The 19,673-nt window shown below is 46.4% G+C and overlaps 2 protein-coding genes and 1 long non-coding RNA gene across 4 annotated transcripts in view; 2 read left to right on the top strand and 1 right to left on the bottom strand.

The window, feature by feature from the left end:
• Sag (S-antigen visual arrestin) overlaps positions 1-10,019 on the top strand; it is a 36,846-nt gene extending 26,827 nt beyond the window's left edge. Inside the window, exons 12-15 of the mRNA XM_052192642.1 lie at positions 2,314-2,337; positions 6,595-6,650; positions 9,214-9,223; positions 9,780-10,019. Of these exons, the coding sequence (XP_052048602.1) occupies positions 2,314-2,337; positions 6,595-6,650; positions 9,214-9,223; positions 9,780-9,885 (196 nt within the window). The 3' untranslated portion in view covers positions 9,886-10,019. The remainder of the gene's footprint in view (positions 1-2,313; positions 2,338-6,594; positions 6,651-9,213; positions 9,224-9,779) is intronic.
• Positions 10,020-14,733: 4,714 nt separating this feature from the next.
• Positions 14,734-18,735, bottom strand: LOC127692562 (uncharacterized). Its single transcript, XR_007979486.1, has 2 exons — positions 18,189-18,735; positions 14,734-14,990 (listed from the first exon to the last, which is right to left on the bottom strand). It is a non-coding gene; the product is annotated as an uncharacterized LOC127692562 (long non-coding RNA).
• Dgkd (diacylglycerol kinase delta) overlaps positions 17,508-19,673 on the top strand; it is an 88,600-nt gene continuing 86,434 nt past the window's right edge. For both annotated transcript variants that reach the window (XM_052193001.1, XM_052193000.1), the window contains exon 1: positions 17,508-17,693. In XM_052193001.1, coding sequence (XP_052048961.1) covers positions 17,538-17,693 — 156 coding nt within the window. In that variant the 5' untranslated portion in view covers positions 17,508-17,537. The remainder of the gene's footprint in view (positions 17,694-19,673) is intronic.

Here is a 19,673-nt window from a genome sequence, read left to right as displayed (position 1 = left end):
CGTGGAGTGTGGCATGGCTCCATTTGTCCGCTTCGGCAGTTTTGTTGGAGGCAGCGGGAAAAGCAGACAGAGACGCATGCTCCGTGAGAACCACTGAGGGCAAGCGGGTGTACATCCCACAGCGGAGGCTGACAGACAGGAGTGACAGCCAGACCCCTTTGTAAAAGTAAATTGCCTTGCTAGGTTTAAAAAAAAAAAAAGAATGACATCAGTTTAATATTCAAATTTCAGAAAGATCAGTGGCTGCCTGATGAACTCTCTGTAAAGCTTCCTTTATTTGGGTTCAGTGAGGGGGCATGAGCCACCTTGGAAGGCTGAAGTAGGGTTAGGAAGCAGTGTGATGCATGGTATCTGGTTTTGGTTTTGTGTTTTAAATTGGGGCTTAGTTGGTAGAGTGCAAAAGCCCTGCCTTTGATCTTTAATACCAAATAAACCAGACAAGGCTTGTGCCTGTAATTCAGCATTGCAAATTAGAGACAGGAAGTTCAGAAGTTCAAGGTTATCGACTACATAGAAAGTTTAAGGCCAGACTGGGGGTACATGAGACCCTGTCTTAAAAAACAATTCAATTACATTATGTTGGTGTACACTCGTAATAGGATTGCTATAAACTCTGGTATATCAAGGACTAGAAAAAAGTTAATTTATATCTTAGACTTCCAGTTCCTTCCTTCCATTCCCTAACATGTAACCGGAGAATTAGGGGGTCACTTTTTTATACAAAATTACTGCTACTAAGAATTCTAAAGAAATGGTTTCCTTTTAAGGACTTTTTAATTTTTATTTTATGACTATTATGCCTGTATGTATGTATGTATGTATGTATGTATGTATGTATGCACATGTGGTGCATACCTTCAGCCCCAGCGTTATGGAGGCAGAGATAGGCAGATCTCCGTGAATTTGAGGCTAGCCTGGTCTACATATCAGGTTCCAGGCCATCCAGGGCTGTAGAGAGAGACCTTCCTTCTCTCAAAAAACAAAACAGAAAAATAATAGTCTGTGCCCTTAACCATCTTTCCAGCCACAAGAGCCTGTTTCCGTGTGTGTGTGTGTGTGTGTGTGTGTGTGTGTGTGTGTGCGTATAATCAGCATCCTTACTCTAATCAAAACAGAAGGAATTGAATTCCCATTTTCCTTTTGGTATCTATTTCCAGCTGTGCTTGCTGGGTTTTTTCTCTTGATGGGGCTGTGTTAGCCTGGCCATGAGAGACTTCATGCCTGTCCCTATTTATAAATAAGTAAAGAGTTGCCCAATTTTGCTTGGGTCTGATTTGGATATCTGGTTAATGTGGCATATATATTTCTTGACATTTTCTTTTTTTTTTTCCTTTCTTTCTTTTTAACCACAGTCTCACTATATAGCCTTGACTGTCCTGGTGTTTCCAAATCAAATATTTTTTTCTTTCCTTTTCCTTTCTATGATCTAAAAACAGGGTAAAGTTTCATGGTACAGTAAACATAAATAATAAATAAATGAGTATAACAGTTGATTCTCCATATCTTTGATCTTCAATACTATTGTATCTTCAAAAAAGTAAAAATAAATAGTTCTTCAGTAAAAATAAATAGTTTCTAGTTTAAGGTCAGCCAGAGCTACATTAAGAGATCCTGTCTCAAAAACAAGAAACAGTAACAAAATGTTTCTGAATTGGACATGTGTAGGCTATTCACCTTGCTTATTCCTTAAACAACACAGTCCACTATCCCTAAGGCATTGTGAATAAAGTAGGGATGGCTCAGAGTCCAGGAAAAGGTATGGGGGTCATATGCAAATCTAGTTCCATCTGCTGAAGACACTGAGATTGGGAACACCCCCACCAGGGATCCTGAGACCAGTGTCCCACAGATTAAGAGAGAGAGGGACAGCTGTAACAGTGCATCCCTGTGGCCTTTGTGCTCTATGGCTGGGAGTTCTCTTTCTCTCTCTCTCTCCCTCTGTCTATCTCTATTAAGATTTTAAGTGTATTTTGAGAGAGGTTCTCACTGCCTCTGCTTCTTGAGAGGACTTAAGCCTTAAGCCTGCGCCTCCACCATAGGTGACTGGAAAATTCTGGTTATGTGGCTTCTGTTCGCTTCTAAGTGAGTCCACTTTTTAAGAAATCCTTTTGAGAAAGAGGAGAAACCCACAGCAGGAGCAGTGAAACTGGGCATTAAGGGACTGTGTGATCCAGAGGAATTCAGCAATTCTGCTATTGAGTGAGAGCTGTGCCTACCAGGCTGGGTCGGGGACTGTCCTGCCTTTGAACCCTGGGGCTTGAAGTTGTACAGCCCCCAGGGACTTACCATTCCTGTCTGCCTTGTTCTTCCCAGCTTCCTCGGAGAGCTCACGTCCAGGTAAGTCTCTTTGCCCCCCTTCTCCACTCAGCTCTCTGCAAACTGAGAACAAGGAGCTTGTGGCCAAACAGAAACTGGTAAAAACCAGTTTCTGGGCAGCAGTGCTCAAAGATACTGTAACCGATGCCTGCAGACTCAGATGTGTGGTAAGAGGTGTCACCAGCAGCTGAGAGAGGCTGGAGACAGAGAGGCTGGAGACCACAGGCAGGCCTTGCACAGGGGCAAGGACGGACACACACACACACACACACACACACACACCAGAAAACTAGCATACTCTACCCAGCTGTCATTTGTGTGTATAGAATGCATACAAGCTACATAAGATGTTTTCCCATTTTAATCATCTTTAACTATAGAATTAAGTACATTTACAAGGTCATACAGATATCATCCCTACCTAAGTTTTTTTTTTAAACCATTTTTTTTTAGATTTATTTATTTATTATATGTAAGTACACTGTAGCTGTCCTCAGAGACACCAGAAGAGGGCGTCAGATCTCATTACGGATGGTTGTGAGCCACCATGTGGTTGCTGGGATTTGAACTCAGGACCTTTGGAAGAGCAGTCGGTGCTCTTACCCGCTGAGCCACCTCTCCAGCCCATTTTAAACCATTTTTAATGTTTGTAAAGGAACTATAGTGCTTGTTAAGCAATCACTCCTTTTCCCTCCTCACAGACCCTGGCAACCGATGGCTGCTTTCTGTCTCTATAGATTCCCTTCTGCTGGGGTTCAGCTGGTAAAGCATTTGCCTAGCACGCATAAAGCCCTGGGTTCACTTCCCAGCACTCCATAAAACTGAGGTTGCACACCTGTGATCCCAGCTCTGGAGAAGTAGAGGCAGAGGATTAGTTCTTGGTTATCTTCGACTATATAGAGATTTCTAGGTCAGCCAGGCTGGGTTCCATGAGTCTCCCCGCCCCCCTCAAAAAAATCTGTATGTGGTCTTTGCCAATAAAAGACTGGCTTCTTTTACTTAAACATGATGTAGCATCTACTACAGTACACTCCCTTCTCATGACAGAGTAATATTCCATTGTGTGGGTATACCACATTTTGTTCATTCACCTGTCGGTGGTATTGAGATAGACATAGCTGGCAACTTGAAGAGAGTGGATCTCAGAATGACCTGGGGATACAAGTTCAGTTCTCCGAATGTCACATTCTGACATAGTTGCTAAAGGCTTTTAATAATGAAAGAACGAAGAAAACCATAAATCAAGGTATTTAAGAAAAAAACCACATTGGTGGGACTATCAGGTGGGCAGGCTATAGCGAGGCAGGAAAATCTCTGCTATAGACTTCAGGCACTATCTTGGTTGGTAGCATTTTTAGCTTTGGGCTGGTGGAAGCTAGGAGTCTCTTTGTGTATCTCCCAAAACATACAAAAATGCCAGGTCTAATACAAAGGTAGGCAATAAATGGCTACTAACCTCTAACAATATACAATGAAAACTTGGTCTTCAGAGCTGCAACATTCCTACTCTCCACAGTCATGGGATTTCTAATCAGTCATTCATCCTCAAAGAAGTTTTAACAACGTGGCTTTTTCTTTTTTCTTTCTGGAAACTTTAGTTCCCAGCAGACACACTTGAATTGTTTCTACCTTTTGGTGAATATGAATAGTGACAGGCGTTTTTTGAAACATGGACCAAGAACAAAGAAGTTTGGAAATATTTGAGACAAGCATTCACCTGACATAGTTTTTTGGCTGGGTTCTTATCTGCTTCCATCACCAGGGCCTACTGGGCAGACTGACTGATTAGCATCTCTGTGATGTGGGGAGTTGGAATGTTGCAGGTCTAGAGCTGAATCAGTCTGACCTATCTTTTGCCCTCAATAGCCATTTACTGCCCACCTCTGTGTTTTACCTGACATTTCATCTAGACTTGGCCTGAACCTGGGTCACTGTAAGCGGGTCAGTGCTGGGTAGGCTGCAGGGGTCCAGGGTTATCTCATTCTCTCTCCACTTCTGTTCATAATTTTTCTGGATTTCCTTTTGGCTCGTCTTTCTGACACCATTTTCCTTTCCTTTCCTTTCCTTTTCCTTTTCCTTTTCTTTTCCCTTTCCCTTTTCCCTTTCCTTTCCTTTTCCTTTTCCTTTCCTTTCCTTTCCTTTCCTTTCCTTTCCTTTCCTTCCCTTTTAATTTAATTTTACTTACTCACTTTATATCCCGCTCACTGCCCTCCTCTTGATCACCCCCTCCCACGATCTTTCCCCCCATCCTTCCTTCTCTTCCGATTGGGTGAGCCTCCCCTGGGTATCCCCCCACCCACTTTTCCTTTCTTCTTCTCATATAAATTCTAATGTGTCTCAAAGCATTTTGGTGTTAGAGACGTGATAGACTCTATTTGCCTCTTTTGAAGAGATGGGTGTGCCCATCCTTGTACCAGCCTCGCAGAGATTTTTAAAATATTATTATGGCTTTGAGGGATTAAGAGACTTATTTTCAGCCTTGTGGAAATGCACATATAAAGAGAGTAACGGATGTGCTACAGCAGAGGTTGAGGTTAATTCTGTCTGCTTTAGCTTTTACCTGACAGAATGATGTCCTGAAGCATAGTCCAGCTTTCCAGACTGTGTCTGACAACCATGCCCTTCCAGAGCATCCAGCCATGTTGTGTAATTTGGCTCTAGATGCTTAAAATTGTTCTACGATTCTGTTGAGTGAGCGAAGAGGCCACTCCGTATCACTGCACATGATGGACAACAGCTGGGAGAGTTTGTGTGGGCATGAAAAGGAGGCGCCCTGTGCTTTCAAGAAGCTGATGGCAGGAGCTTTCAGTACCTGAATTCCTGCTGGGATGTTAACCTAAGGAGTCCTGGGATGAGAGCCACACAGGGCACCTCAGCCTCCAGCAACCTCTGCCCTTGTGCCCCAGGGGTTGGAGCTGCAAGTGGAGGCTGTGACCACTGACACCCACAGGAGCAGAGTCATGGACAGTGGTTTCCAGAGGTGACCGCCAGGTCCACTGCCTCTGGAGTGCTGCCCAGGGTAAGGGGGGCTGGGACTCTGAGCTTCTAGTTTGGTTTCCATATACTACAGCAACTCTTTGCTTATTATAATAATGATTATTTTTAAGTTACTTTTTATTTAATTATTTTAATTATTTGCCTTCAAGCTTGTCTGTGTAGCACTTATGTGCCTGGTATCCACAGAAACCAGAAGAGTGTGTTAGTTCCTATGGAACTGGAGTTATGGATGGTTTGGGAACCTCCTTGTGGGTGCTGGGAATCAAAGCAGGTCCTTTGGACGTAGCCAATGCTCTTGACGATCCAGCCCCTCACATGCAAATTTCAAATGTATTCAAATGTGACCTTGCTGCAGTGAATAGTTTATTTTATTTTATTTTATTTTATTTTATTTTATTTTATTTTATTTTAAGGTGTGTGAACATGGATGCAATTATTTGTGAAGTCCAGAAGTGGGTGTTGGATCCCCTGGAGCTGGAATTACAGGCAGTTGTGGGCTGCCTGATGTGGATGCTGGGAACTGAACCAGGGCTGTCTTAGGGTTTCACTGCTGTGAACAGACACCATGACCAAGGCAACTCTTATAAAGGACAACATTTAATTGGAGCTGGGTCACAGGTTCAGAGGTTCCATCCATCATCATCGGCAGCTTCCAGGCAGACATGGCACTCTAAGAGCTGAGGCACTCTATGTCTTGATCCAAGGGCAGCAGCAGGAGGAGGGTCTCTCTTCCCCATGAACGGAGCTTGACCACTAGGAGACTTCAAAGCCCACCTACACAGTGACACACTTCCTCCAACACAGCTACACTTGTTCCAACAAGGCCTCAACTCCTAACAGTGCCACTTTCCATGGGCCAAGCACATTCAAACCACCACAAGGCTCCTCTGGAAGAGCAACAGGTGCTCCTAACCACTGAGCTATCTCTCCAGCTCCATGAATTTTTTTTTAATAACCAGCCTTCTTGTAGGATTCCACCTCTTCTCTTCCCACGGTGTCACATCACTACAGCTAGGATCCAGAGAGCTAAAACTAACTGGCCGCCTCAGCCACGCCTGAGTGAAGTTCTTGGACCACATTCCAGGGACTACATTTCAAATTCCTGCCTGACCACTTCCTGAAGTCTGTTCTGTTTTATGTCTCACTGAATGAATCTTTCGAACATTCTGTGCAGCCCCAGTTTTGTGCTGTGTGATCTGTAACTGTGTGTATGTTTGTGTGTGTTTGCGTGTGCGTGTCTGTTTATGCACTCACTAACTTGTATTCTTCTTTTTTTTCTAGCGAAGTGGCTACTGAGGTGCCGTTCCGTCTCATGCATCCGCAGCCTGAGGACCCAGGTCAGTCATTCCCATTATGTCTAGAATGCCTCTCATCCATTTACCACTGGCAGATTTATTAGGCATTAATTTATCCCTGGTTTTCCTTGACCATCTGTCTGAGCAGGGTGGCATCCACAGGATGACCACCAGGCTGGCCTAGAAGAGAGAGCCAGCTCACCTACTCAGTCCTGGGCCTGTCCACCTTCTATCTGTGTGTGGAGGGTATAGCATTCCTACCCTCTGTTGGGTGTGGATGGCCTAGTGAGATTTTTATCAGTGACCCTGTCAGCGTACAAACTCTGCTATCCACAGGCCTCAATTTAGATTTAGAGATGGTATAAGGGACAACTCCTTTGAAGAGCCTGAGGCTCTGCTTTGTGTAGAAACAAAAGGCCTCTCATTTTGAAATGTCAACAGGCATTTAAAAGGTGCTACATAGTTTTGAAAGTAGTGATAGTGATGAGATTACAGAAAACGCTAGAAAGAGGTCAGCCTGGTTTCCCACCTTCTTGGTCCATCTGATGATCTGCCCACTGACTCCTGTGTGAATGTTAAGCTAAGTAATCATTATATCTGAGGCACACTGGGGCTCTCTCTAGTTCCTACAAAGATGTGAATGGACTGCAGTATGAGTGAGGGCTCAAGGAGGTTCTGAGAAAAAAAAGTTAAATGAAGGTAGGTGTGCTGGAATGCCTGCAACTCCAGTACTCAGCCGGCTGAGGCAGGAGGATGATAATTTTGAGGTGAGTCTAGGCTATAATAGCCAGTCTATTAGAAAATAATTTCTCAAAGTATCTTTACCGAATATTTGAGATTTCAACCCGCAGTAGACTTTGCCAAAAGCTAGTCTAGTCATGCATTTTGATCATTTATAACCATCTCACTAAAATGCTATTTTAAGCATTTATTTCAAGCAGTTTTTTTTTTTGAAGGCCTAGCTGTCCTGGAACTCCAGGCTGGCCTCTAACCAGGAGATCTACCTGCCTCTGCCTTATGAGTGCTGGGATTAAAGGCATGAGCCACCACCACCTGGCCAAACAGTCTTGAAAAAGAGTTCTTCAATACCTTCCTTCCTCCCTTCTTTCCTTTCCTTCCTTCCTTCCTTCTTTTTTTCTTTTTCTTTGTTTGAGAAGAATGACTACAGCATCTCACATATTACGCAAGTGTTCTGCTACTGAGCTTCATTCCCAGACACACACACACACACACACACCGTGCACACACACACTAATATTAATAATTTTTAAAAATGGCGTGAGATTCAAATATTCTGATTCCCTTCAAAGAAATTGAAAATACAGTCCCCTGAGATGTGAGATGGCGTAGTTTATGTCAGGTTGTTTTCTGGAATTTTCAGTAAAGGTGACTTACTTTGGAAGAAGTAGAGTTTTTCTCTTTTTGGGGGGTATTTTCAGTCATTATGGACCTTAGGTTAGACAACTCCTCATGTCTGGATAAAATAGTGATTTTTTTTTTTCTTAAGATTTTAGAGTTGGGCCTAGAGAGATAGATGGCTCAGTGGTTAAGAGCCAGGTTGGATTCCCAGCACCCACGTGGCCAGCTCACAACTATCTGTAACCCCAGTTTCAGGGGATACCCTCTTTTGACCACTGTGGGCACCTCATACATATGGTGTATATACTGACCTACAGGCATTCATACATGTAAAATAAAAATAAACATAAAATTATAATTAAACCTTTCAGAGATCAGGAGTTCGTATAAATCACTCAAGGTTACAAACCTCTGATTTCTTGAGATTTATGAGTGACTGTGCTTTCTGCCTTCCTACTTCCTGGGGCCCTGAGTCTAGGTTGGTTTGCTTCTGGGCAGAGAGTGCAGTCATTACTTAGAGCCCCCGGGAATTGGGACCCAAGGAATCTGTTCCTAGCATGTGCTGTAAAATGCTGCCTGGCTTTTATTGTGCCTTTTCGGCTGTGGGCTGCCATTCTTGCGCTCTGCCTCTTTAGGCTCATGGTTCCTCTACTCAACAGAATAAAATTCTAGCGTATCCTTTGCCAGGAGAAGTCTTACTTTATCTTAAAATTTCATTGTAATGAGGGTTGAATCTAAGGCCTAGACTGTCCAGGCAAGGGCTCTACCACTGAGCTATCCCCTCAGCCTTTTGTTTGTTATTTTGAGATAGAGACATAGTGGCACAGGCTTGACATTTTGGCTGGAGGGGGGGGGGCTGAGCAGGAACATTGTGAGTTCAAAACCTGTCCCAAAATTTATAAAATGAAACAAAACAAAAACTGATTGAGAGGACTGATGTTCAAAGGTCATCCTCAGCTATATAATAAGTCTGAGGTTAACATGGGATACAAAAACCTCATTTAAAAAATTTGTTGGGGCTGGAGAGGTGACTTAGTGGTTAAGAGCACTGACTGCTCTTCCAGAGGTCCTGAGTTCAATTCCCAGCACCACACGGTGGCTCACAACCATCTGTAATGAGATCTGATACCTTTTTCTGGTGTGTCTGAAGACAGCTATGGTGTACTCGTATACATTAAATAAATAAATAAATAAATAAATAATTGATCTTTCCTTCTCTATTCTCTCTCCTTTTCTGGGCTTACAGCAAAAGAAAGGTAAGTCATCTGGAAGCTTCTCTGGGGTTGACTCCCTTTCCCACATAAACTCCTGTCAGAATGTCTCTTTAGAGTCCTTGTGTCCTTTTGCTCCTAAGAACATAAGAACATAAAACACACATAGCTTTGTTGGATGTCTTTTGTTCTGTGGGTTCTGCCACTTTTTCTCTTGCATTTATTTGTTAAAGAGCTTTTAAGTAGTCTTAGCTAGGAGTGATGGGTTACCTTTAATCCAGGCACATGGGAGACTGAGGCAGGAGAATCACTGCAAGTTCAAAGTCAGTCTGGGCTACAGAATAAGTCTCTGTCACAAAAGCAAAAAGAAAAAAAAAACTGAAAGAAAACACAAACCTCTAAAAAAGCCCTGAAGAAAAAGGCACAGTCCTTCTTCCATGCAGGGACCGACATGGACTCTGTTCCCATCCTGGGAAATGAACGCCTTCATCTGGGATTGGTTCTTTTACTACAGAAAGATTAGTGGTCTTGTTTCATTTAGGATTTTATCCTCAGCTTCTGAGAGTAAGCACTGACTAACATGTTATCTGTTTTTTTCCAGTGTTCAGGATGAAAATTTGGTTTTTGAGGAGTTTGCTCGCCAAAATCTGAAAGATACTGGAGAGAACACAGAAGGGAAGAAAGATGAGGACCCAGGCCAGGACTAGTGAAGACTTAGCCTAGATGCCTAGAAACTTGTAGTTTCTAGCACTTGTAGTTCTGGGCGCCTTGAGGGAAGGCCCCGGTAACCTTTCAGAGTTATGTAGCTATGAAAGCATGAACATCCCTCCCAGAAATAAAGTCTATGGGTCCTCCGATCATGTGTCAGGCTGTATGGCTGGGTCACTGGGCTGTTGTCACTGTGGGTCTCTGGAGGCTGAGAGTGAGGGGCAACATCCAAAAAGCAGCCTTTCACAGAATAACCTGGCGCTACTGTGATCTCCAGTTCTGGCGGTGTGGGGGTCAGGGCTTCTCAGCCGTGCTTCTCTGGACACACATGGGACAATGAGTAAGTTTAGTTCCTGACCAGTCCTAGCTCCAGGACCCTTTCAGAGGTTCCTGAATTAATAGGGTAGAAAACAAGTATAGGTAAAAATCCCCTCAGGACTCCATTTTGGGGTCTAATCCCTCCTTGAGCTTTCAGTTGCTGGTCACATTTTCTTTTTTTTTCTTTTTCTTTTCTTTTCTATTTGACATAAGCAACAAACCAGATTTGGTTAATACAAGTGGACAGAACAGAAAAGGGGATCTGTCCCTGAAGTATCCCGAAAACTGAACTAAACTGAGGAAGAACTGGGCTGCCTTACTCATACTTCATAGAAGCTGTGAAGGTCCTGGGAACTCAACTCAGAAGCTGGGGCTGGCACCTAGCTGTCTGGGTTCTGGATAGCACGTCTGGGAAAGGAGAATCTGAGTAGCCCAACATTGGCTTGGTAGACCAACATAGCCCCAGTGGCCAGGCCTGGGAACAGGTTTATCAAGGCATATGGACTTCATGATCATACTGTTATTATGGAGAGGAGGAGTGGAGAATGCTTGTGATCAGAGAAGGGGAAAGAGGCACACCAGGTGCTCTTTCAGGCCCTGTCAATCAGAAGGCCATTCCTGGCCATAGTGTCCAGCATTCTCTATTGAACCACAGTTCTCTTGGCATCCACGGAAGGGGCCTGTGTGTATTGGGGTGTGTGGGAAGATGGGATGGATAGGTTGCTCTCACCCATGTTTAGGAAGTGGATAGGAAGAGTGGTGGATATTTCAGTATAGTTTAGCCTTCTCACTAATGGCAGGGTGTGTGTGTGTGTGTGTGTGTGTAACTAATTACTTTCCCAAATGTTGTGACTGAATATCAAACAAGAGTAACTTAAGGAAGTAAGCTTTTATTTTAGCATATGGTTTGAGGCTGTAGAGTCCACTGTGATTTGGGGAGCATGGAGAGGCTGCATCTGTGTCAGAGAGAAATGGATGTTGTGCTCAGCTTGCCTTCTGATTGTTTCAGGGTAAATCCCCTCCCCTTGGTTAAACCTCCTTTGTAGACACACCTGGAGGTGTTTCCTAGGTGATTCCAAAAGCCACAAAAGTTGACAGGGAATTTTCAGACTGGAGTGTGCCATGATGCTTGGGATTTTGATGTGGAGGCATAGCTGGGAGCCTTGCACTGGGTCCTGCACAGACAAAGAAGGCTTGGTGGGCCTGTGTGCTGACTCATTTCTGAAGCTATAAAATTGGTAATATAGGTAGAAAATTGTGGGTTGGTGGGGGCAGACACAGTCTCTTTCTTCCCTCTACCAGGTGGGAGCAGGGGGTTAGGGCACTATCACGATGCCCAGGCAAAGGGATGACGTGCTTTTGGGGGAGCCCACACAGTACTTCTTCATGATCTCTTTCCCCCTGCTTTTTGACCAGGCCTTCTGCACTGGTTAGCTCCTGGTGAGCGGAGCTCCCTGCCAGCCAAGGAGGTTGGGACTCTGCCACACAGCTCCTGGTGAGAGAACCCTCCTGTTGGTTCCTGCATTGCTTGACCCCAGGACATCCTAAGTCAGAGTGGACATTAATAGGCCCGACCTTTGGAGCAGTGTGGGTGAGAGAGCCAGGAGGGAAGGGCCAAAGCTGGAGCCCTGGGGACCAGAGGTCAGAGCAACCCTTGCCCTCCAAGTTATTTCTGTGCTAAAACATCCAAAACAGGCCTCCAGGTGCTGGGTTGTTTATATACTGCAGCTGCAGAGGGAGTGGGGCAGGAAACAAGCAGCCAGCTGTCCCAGCAAGACTGCTAGTGTGTGTGTGTGTGTGTGTGTGTGTGTGTGTGTGTTACTGGCTCTGCCTTATGCATGTGTCAGTTACTGACTCTGCTCTGTGTATGTAGGTGCTGGTGCCTCTGCCCAGCCTGCACATATGTTTCTTTGCTGGCATGCAGAAACCTCAGAAGACAGGAAGTCTGAGAGCAGGTAGAATGTGTGACTGAATTTTGGGGATGGGTGCAATGTGAAAAAACAAAACAACAAAACCCAACCAACCAACCAATCAAAAAATCCGTACAGGGAGTTAAACGTGTTGCACAAACAAAGGAGTATTTGGGACAAAGTTGGAAGAACTTGGTGACAAGTGCCTTTACTCATTGCATCGTCTGGTCAGCCCTAAGATACAGTTGTTTTGTTTTTTTAAAGAATCACATTTATGTATGTACGTAAGTGTGTATGTATAGATATACCATGTCATATGTATGTGGAAGTCAGGACAACTTTAAGGAATCCCTTCTCTCTGGGGTTCTGGGGACCCAACTCCGGTTGTCGGGCTTGGCAGCCAGTGTGAACTGAGCTATCTCACCAGCCCAGGGGAAGAGCCTGGGACAAAGTTCTGCATCCTGCAACCACAGGGCTGGAGAAGCATGAATTCCTGTCATTTATTAAATGCCTGCCTATGCCAGGTACTTCACACATGACACCCAGTTGCTCCAACAGCTGGTACCACCACCCATTTGTTTGGTGAGAACCTGCTGTTCGGAAAGATTAGAGGGGAGTTTAGAGGGTCAGAGAGGAGAGCACAGTGCTTATGATTAAACAATGGCTGGCCTTTAGTTCTTTGACTGACACAATTGCCCTTCACATGTGATTGTGAGCTATGACTGAGCCCTCATGGTAGGCCTGCTTTACGCTGTGGTCTCCTTTTACAAAGCTATCATAGTACAGTGTTGCAGACAAATGCTTACTATGACGTAGTCCCCTATGGCTTGGGTCTTCCCAGTCTTCCCTCTTCTCCATGTGAATCTACTTCTCTGTCATTCTTTTTCACACACAGACTCCTTTCGGAGCTGTTGGTTTTCCTGTTCCCTTGACATGTTTTATAACCTGCTTTCCATTCATTTCATAGGCCTGATAGTTAACAGGTCGCAGGGTGGGGTGGGGCATGTAGGGGTGGAAGTAATGCACTTCTGTGTGTGTGTGTGTGTTTGTGTTCTTTTGGTTGTTACAAATGTCCTGGGAGCCGGGAATCTCTCACATTCAGTGAGAAGCTATCCTGCTTCACAGAGAATGAGGATCATCCCGGACTTTCAGACAGCGGCATTCATGCCAGGCAGTTCTTTCGGACAAGATCTGTCCTCTTCCTTGCCCATCACGGAGACAGATGAGGTTGGATGTGAGGTGTGTTATTACTGCCACCTTGGTGTGCCCTCCAGGTGGGGTAAACTCAGGGCACAGCAGCACATCATTAGGCGTGATTCATCGTGTGACTCACTCAGGGAGAGAGGCACCGGAGGGAATGCGTTCCTCCCAGCCAGCCGACGGGCTTGGGGGAGTTGATGGCTCAGCCCTTCCTGAGATCTCCAAGGGAACCACACTGTGCATTTACCAGGGAATGAAAGGGCTTCTTCACGTGTCAAAAAAAAAAAAAATAATAATGCCCAAGTTAGGTCTCTCTGTCTTCAGAGCCTAAGATACTGCTTTTCAAGCTGAATACCCCTCTCCCAAGCACATTGTATTTCAAATAGTCTTAGGTTTACAGAAAACTGAGCCCTGAGGAACCCACAGTTTCCCCTATTAATATCTTACATCAGTGCAGTACAGTGACTGTTCTTTGTGAAGTGGCATTGGCACATTATTATTAAACTAAACACATACTCTGATCGGATTTCCTTACCCAATGGCCCTTTCCTGTTCCAAGATCATGTCTGGGATCCATGTGACATACGGTCAGCCTGTGTCCTTAGGCTCTTTGGCTGTGAAAATCTCCAGGGCTTTTTCCTAATTGCAGCTATCTATCCATCTTCCCATCTGTCCATGGGTTCTCCATGCTAACTGTTATTACTGTCATGGTTCTTACCCACGGCTCTGGTTTCCCAAAACCATAAACTGCGGAGTTCAAATGTACCCTGAGCTTCTAGCAGTAAACACACCTGGCACCTCAAGCCAAACCTATTTATTTCTTCCTTTTGCTGATGACGCTATCCCCAGAAAGCCCCTCATGGAAGGACATCCTGATTCTTGCTTCCCTTTTGCAATTGGTCATCTTCTTCCTTCTGCTTTATCTCCAGTCAATCATCCCTATCTCTAAGACGATCTATGACCTTGGAACTAGCCGGGTCAGCATTGCCTAGTGTGGTCACAAGCTCTTTTTAATACCTTCTCTGCCTCTAATCGTTTTTTGATCCAGGGTATAATTCTCAATCCAGGCGCCTGAGGTGCTCTGCTTTCCTTCCCCTCCTCCTTTGTCTGCCTTCTGTCAGGTGGGATAGGGTCTAGCTAATCGTCCAGGATGATCTCAGACTTGTGACCCTCCTGCTCCAGCTTCCCATCTGGCATTAAAGACTTCATCTTAACATAGTTTCCTTTGTTTGTTTTATTCCCTTTTTCTTTTTATATAGTTTCCTTTTTATTTATTTATTCTTAACTTTTTATTAATTCTTTGTTTCACATTATACACCCCAGTTCCCCTCATCTCCCAGTTCCTGTCCCCTTATATAGCTCTTTGCCCTTGCAACAACCAACTCCCCCCAAGTAAAACATGTACAAACAATAACAAAATCAAAGCATAGAAAACATCTCATTGTGGAAAGCTGTAGTATGTCACAGTGTGTCCCAGAGGACGTCTCTCTGTCCACACTTGTTCATTTGCAGATGTTCATGGCAATGAGTCACTATGGGTCTGGTTCGAGATCTTTGACTTTTATGATACCATCAATATTGGGTCCTCCTCCTGGTTATCCTGTTGTTGTCCTGTGTCATGGTGATCTTTGCAGCTTTGGAACAGCAGGACTGGTGCTTTCACACATCCCAATCATCTGTAGATGATATAGATTTTGGGGTGGGGCAATTCAGAACCCTGGATCTGGGCCTGGGTGGCAGCTGAGCTGGTCAGCCCTCTACCTGCTCTCCTGTATCCGCACCATCAGGGCTCTCAGCACTGCTCCAGCTAGGCCACCCAATCCTGCTCCCACACCCTCACAGCCCCTCACAGACAGTGTGAGATCGGGAGAGATGTCTCACCATGCCTTTGTCATCAGAGCTGGCTCTGCTTTTTATTTGTTTATTTTTTCCTATTTTTCTTTTTATGTACTGTTCTTTTTTTTTTCTTAAATGCTTTTTACAATAGAAATTTTTATTTAGTGCGTGTGAATGGGCACATGTGCCATGCACCTGTGTGTAGTTCAGAGGACAATTTGTAGTTGGTTTTGTTTTGTTCTTATTTCCACCATATGTGTTGTAGGGATTGAGCTCGAGTCATCGTCCTTGACAGTAAGCACCTTTCCTTGCTAAGCCATCCCAACGGCCCCACAATTACCTTTTAAAGACCTGCTCTACAAATACAGTCACATTCTGAGGGCCTTGAGGTCAAGACTTCGGTACTGAGTTGTGAGAAGCTTCCTTCAGCCACACGCTCTCTGCCTTTCCACCCGTCCTCTACTTATGAACTTCCCCCAAGCCTTGGCTTCCTGGGCGAGCAATCCTGCAGTACCCACACAGAAGAAATCACTTGGTCTGGGTTCACACCCTGCCTCCCTGGTGTACTGAGGGAGTGGCACCTGAGACTTCCATGTCAGGGACTCCGTTCCTATTGGCTCTTTGGGGGTGTGGCTGAGGGCTGTGTTTCCTCCTGCTTGCCCAGGAACTCTGTATGGGCAGTTGTCACTATCAAGTGCTAATAGAACTTGCCTGTGGTAGAAGTACATCCACTACAGTAGCCATCAAGCCATATGTGGCAATTCAGTGCTGCAAATGTGACTAGTGTCACTGCGGAACTGAAATTTTGTTTTTGTTTTGAGACAGGGTCTCCTCTGTGTAGCCCTGGCTGTCCTAAAACTGACTCTGTACAGCAGGCTGACCTCGAACTCAGAGATCTGCCTGGCTCTACCTCCTGAGTGCTGGGATTAAAGGTGTGCGCCACCACACAAAAAGGTGGCGTTGTTCTTTTATTATTATTATTTTTATTTTTTTAAATGTTGTTTTTTAGCCTAGGTTGCTCTTAAGACTAGTGCTAGTTAATAGGAATTTAAATTTTAAGTACTTGTATGCAGCCAGTGGCTACAGCTTAGGTTGAGTGTCCTAGTTCACCCAGAGGTCTCAGATCTTTTTCACAACCTTGGGCCTGGTCATCGCTGTGCTGCATGGGCCAGTATCCTGGCCTTATCTTTGTGTGGAATGAGGAATCTCTCATGGTTCCTGGTGGCATCTGACTTGTATTGCCTCTAGAAAGAGTTGTTCAGTGTACCGAGGCCCAAAGCTTGCTGACTGGTGGGCAAGACAGAGGCCGCTGGTCTCTAGCAGCAGCCTCTGAAAAGGCAAGGGGAAGATAGCTAGGTGGTCCTTCACTGATTTGCGCCTTACAGCAGGGCATAATAGGAGGGTAGCACATTCTCCTGGTTGGCACCAAGTCCTTTTCCATCTCAATCTCAATATGCCAAAAAAAAAAAAAAAAAAAAACCTACCCCAAATGGAAGCCACTCTTTTCTAACTGCATAGAGTCCTCCTTTGGCTCAGTATAGAGTTCATTCTGCTCGCTCTCCCTTCTGAATCTCAGTTCCCTTCTCTATCTCCCAGCCCCACCCAGTAATTCAGAGTGGCTATTTGCCTTAATACTTCATAGGTCCCTGCTTTGTGACCCAGCCAGGATCGGCTTATCTACACCCCCGCCCCCTACCCCCTGCGCCCCCTCGCCAACCAGGTTTTTGCTGCTTTCAAGCTTCAGCAGAAAAGGCCAATCCCTAATCTGGTCCTCAAAGCCTCACTTGATCCCACAGCTCTCCGGTTCCTGTCCTATTCCCTTTTCCCTCCCTCCCTAGCTTGCTTGCTTGCTTCTTCCTTTTTTTTTTTTTTTTTTTTTTTTTTTTTTTTTTTTTGCCTCTGGGCCTTTGCACAGATCTGGCCTCTGCCTACCACACGGTTGCCTAGTTAGGGACAAGTTCGGCTTATTTTCTCCATCTCTCCTGAACAGTGGCCTTAACAGAAGTTCTGTCTGTTCTCCCTCCGGGTATACTTGCACGCACTCTGCGAACTGTTACACCAACATAGTCCAGCGGACTCCTAAAGGTCGCTTACACTCGGGTGTGAGTGAAAAAAAAAAGTGTACTCAGAGGCAAAAACCAGACATTGTGTTCCAAGAAGTAAACGACAGAAGACATCAGAAGAGATGGGTCAGGCAGAAACAACCCAGCAAGGGCCCGGCAAGCCTGCGTCTGCGCCAACTGCTTATGGGGGCGCGGTGGGGTGGGGCGGCCGGCCTCTAGGCCCCGCCCTGCCCAGGCTCCGCCTCAGACTCCGCCCTAGGCACTGGGCCCATCCTCTCCCCGCCCCTCCCCGCCCCCCCGCGGCGCGCGCGCTGGCCGGGCAGCATGGCGGCGGCGGCGGGCGCCCCTCCGCCGGGTCCGCCTCAGCCACCTCCGCCGCCGCCGCCTGAGGAGTCGTCCGACAGCGAACCCGAGGCTGAGCCGGGCTCCCCACAGAAGCTTATCCGTAAGGTGTCCACGTCGGGCCAGATCCGGCAGAAGGTGAGCCCGCGGCGTCGGCCGGGCGCGCGCCCCTCACGCCGCGGTCCTTGCCGAGGCCCGTGACCGTGTGCAAGCGGCCGCCCAGGCCCTGCCGGGCCCGAGGTACTGCGGTCGCTGCTACGGGGCCGAGCGCGCCGCGACTTAACGGGCCGCGGGGCCGGGGCCGTGGGGACGGGGCCGCGGGGACTGGGCGCAGGTGGGCGCCGCTGCTGAGGAGACCGAGGCCCGGCGTGCTGCTGGGGCCGCTGCGGGGACCGCTGCGGGGGCCGCAGGCGCGTGCTCCCCGAGGCCTGGGGGGGGGGGTGTCTGTAGGTCTGAGCACCGGCTGCAGCTTCCCGTACTCACCTGTTAGGCTCACCCTCCATTGCCCACCCCGCTGCGGGGTCCTCACCCCTGTGTCCCGAACGGGATGGGATGCGCTTGTAGTGGCCGCTTCTCTCCCTCCCTCCCTCCCTTTCACCCTCCTCCCTCCTTGGGAAAGCCGGGACTCCTCACCCGCTGGGCACAGAACTCTCTCCGCGGAGAACTCCAGCCGCTCAGGCGTTCTGCTGTGCAGAGAGACACATGTCTTTTTTGTTGTCTTTTGCCTAAGAATAAAGTTGCACCCTTGGCTTTCCCTTTCTGGTTTCTCTTGAAAACTGCGTGTGGTTTCTTGCTGAGGTGAACCCTCCTTGGAAGGACTTCCTCAGGCAGGTGGCTGGACAGGTGGTGAAGAGCAGGTTGCCACCGTGGGGCAGCCCTGGCAGTTCCGGCTGGCACGGGCTTGCTCATCCCTGCTGCAGTGCGCTTTTCCTCCGAGGCCAGTTAGTTACCCTTTACTGGAAGAACCGTTTCTTGCTTTATCATCTGTCAGCCTCTGTTATTTGCCTGGCGTTGGGGGTTGGGGTGTCATTTAGGTGCTGACGTGTTACATTTGTTGCGGTACCCAAGTCATTTCAGCACACGGGACTTAACGCCTGTGTTATTCTAGCTATAACAGTAACAGTCCCAGGGATGATAGAGCAGTTGTATGTAAAAATTCTTCAGATTCTCTTGGGCTAGCTTTGAGCACTTCATTTGGGTTAATTTATTTAGAGTTGGTGCTAACCCATTGAATCCCCAGGATCCCGTTTTGCTCTCTTATGGGTTGGAAACCTAAGTGGTGCAGTTTAGTAACTTGCCCAGGGCGGCAGAAGTAGTAAAACACGGGTCTAGGTTTGAACCTAGATGAAGCTCTCACTAATAGGAAGCAGTTTCTTCATCTTAAGGGTTCCAGGTCAAGTATGGAGAGGACCCCTATATATGTTATGTTATAGTAAGTGCTGTGGAAGATTTGACATTGTGTCTGAAGGTTTAGGCACACCTGGGAATGAATGGTCAATAGTTCAGGTTGAGTGGACGAGGCAGGAAAGGTCTGTCAGGGCCAGATGTGAAGGACCAGCCTGCAAGAGAACACTACGGAAAGTCATTCTAAGCACGGGAGTGATGAGCAGATGTGCCCCAGGAACATGTTTAAGGAGCCTTGATACTGATGGGAATGCCCTTTCCTAGTGCTTGGTCCTTAAGATAGGGAGTGGTGTGAGGCAGATCAGGTCCTGTGACTGGGGAATGATGAGTAAAGACCAAGATCTCAGTGGGGAGGGTGGACTCTTTGAGATTACATTGAGTCCAGAGTTTTGTTGGTAAGGAGGTGGCTCCCTGCCTTTTTTCTGGACAAAAACAATAGCTGTTATACCAGCTGTTCTGGTTGGTGGGGGGAGTGACGGCTGTGGTGTTAAAAATACACCCGAGGACCTGTGTTCGGAATATATTCACATCTGCTGTACAGATAGCTTAAGGCTGATTTTTCTTCTGCGTTGCTAGGCTTGTTAAGATGTGGGATATAAGAAGTTTACTGTGTGCAGTAACCCCCTTTTGTAGCAGAGAGGCCGTTTACAAGGATTTCCTGGTAATATGTGTGTGGTATATAATGCAAAATTCCAAATGGTGTGATCAGAACCC

This window comes from Apodemus sylvaticus, chromosome 9 (assembly GCF_947179515.1).
Source record: "Apodemus sylvaticus chromosome 9, mApoSyl1.1, whole genome shotgun sequence".
NCBI lineage: Eukaryota > Metazoa > Chordata > Mammalia > Rodentia > Muridae > Apodemus > Apodemus sylvaticus.
Note: the sequence above shows the minus strand (reverse complement) of the source record. Positions and strands in the feature narration are given on the sequence as shown.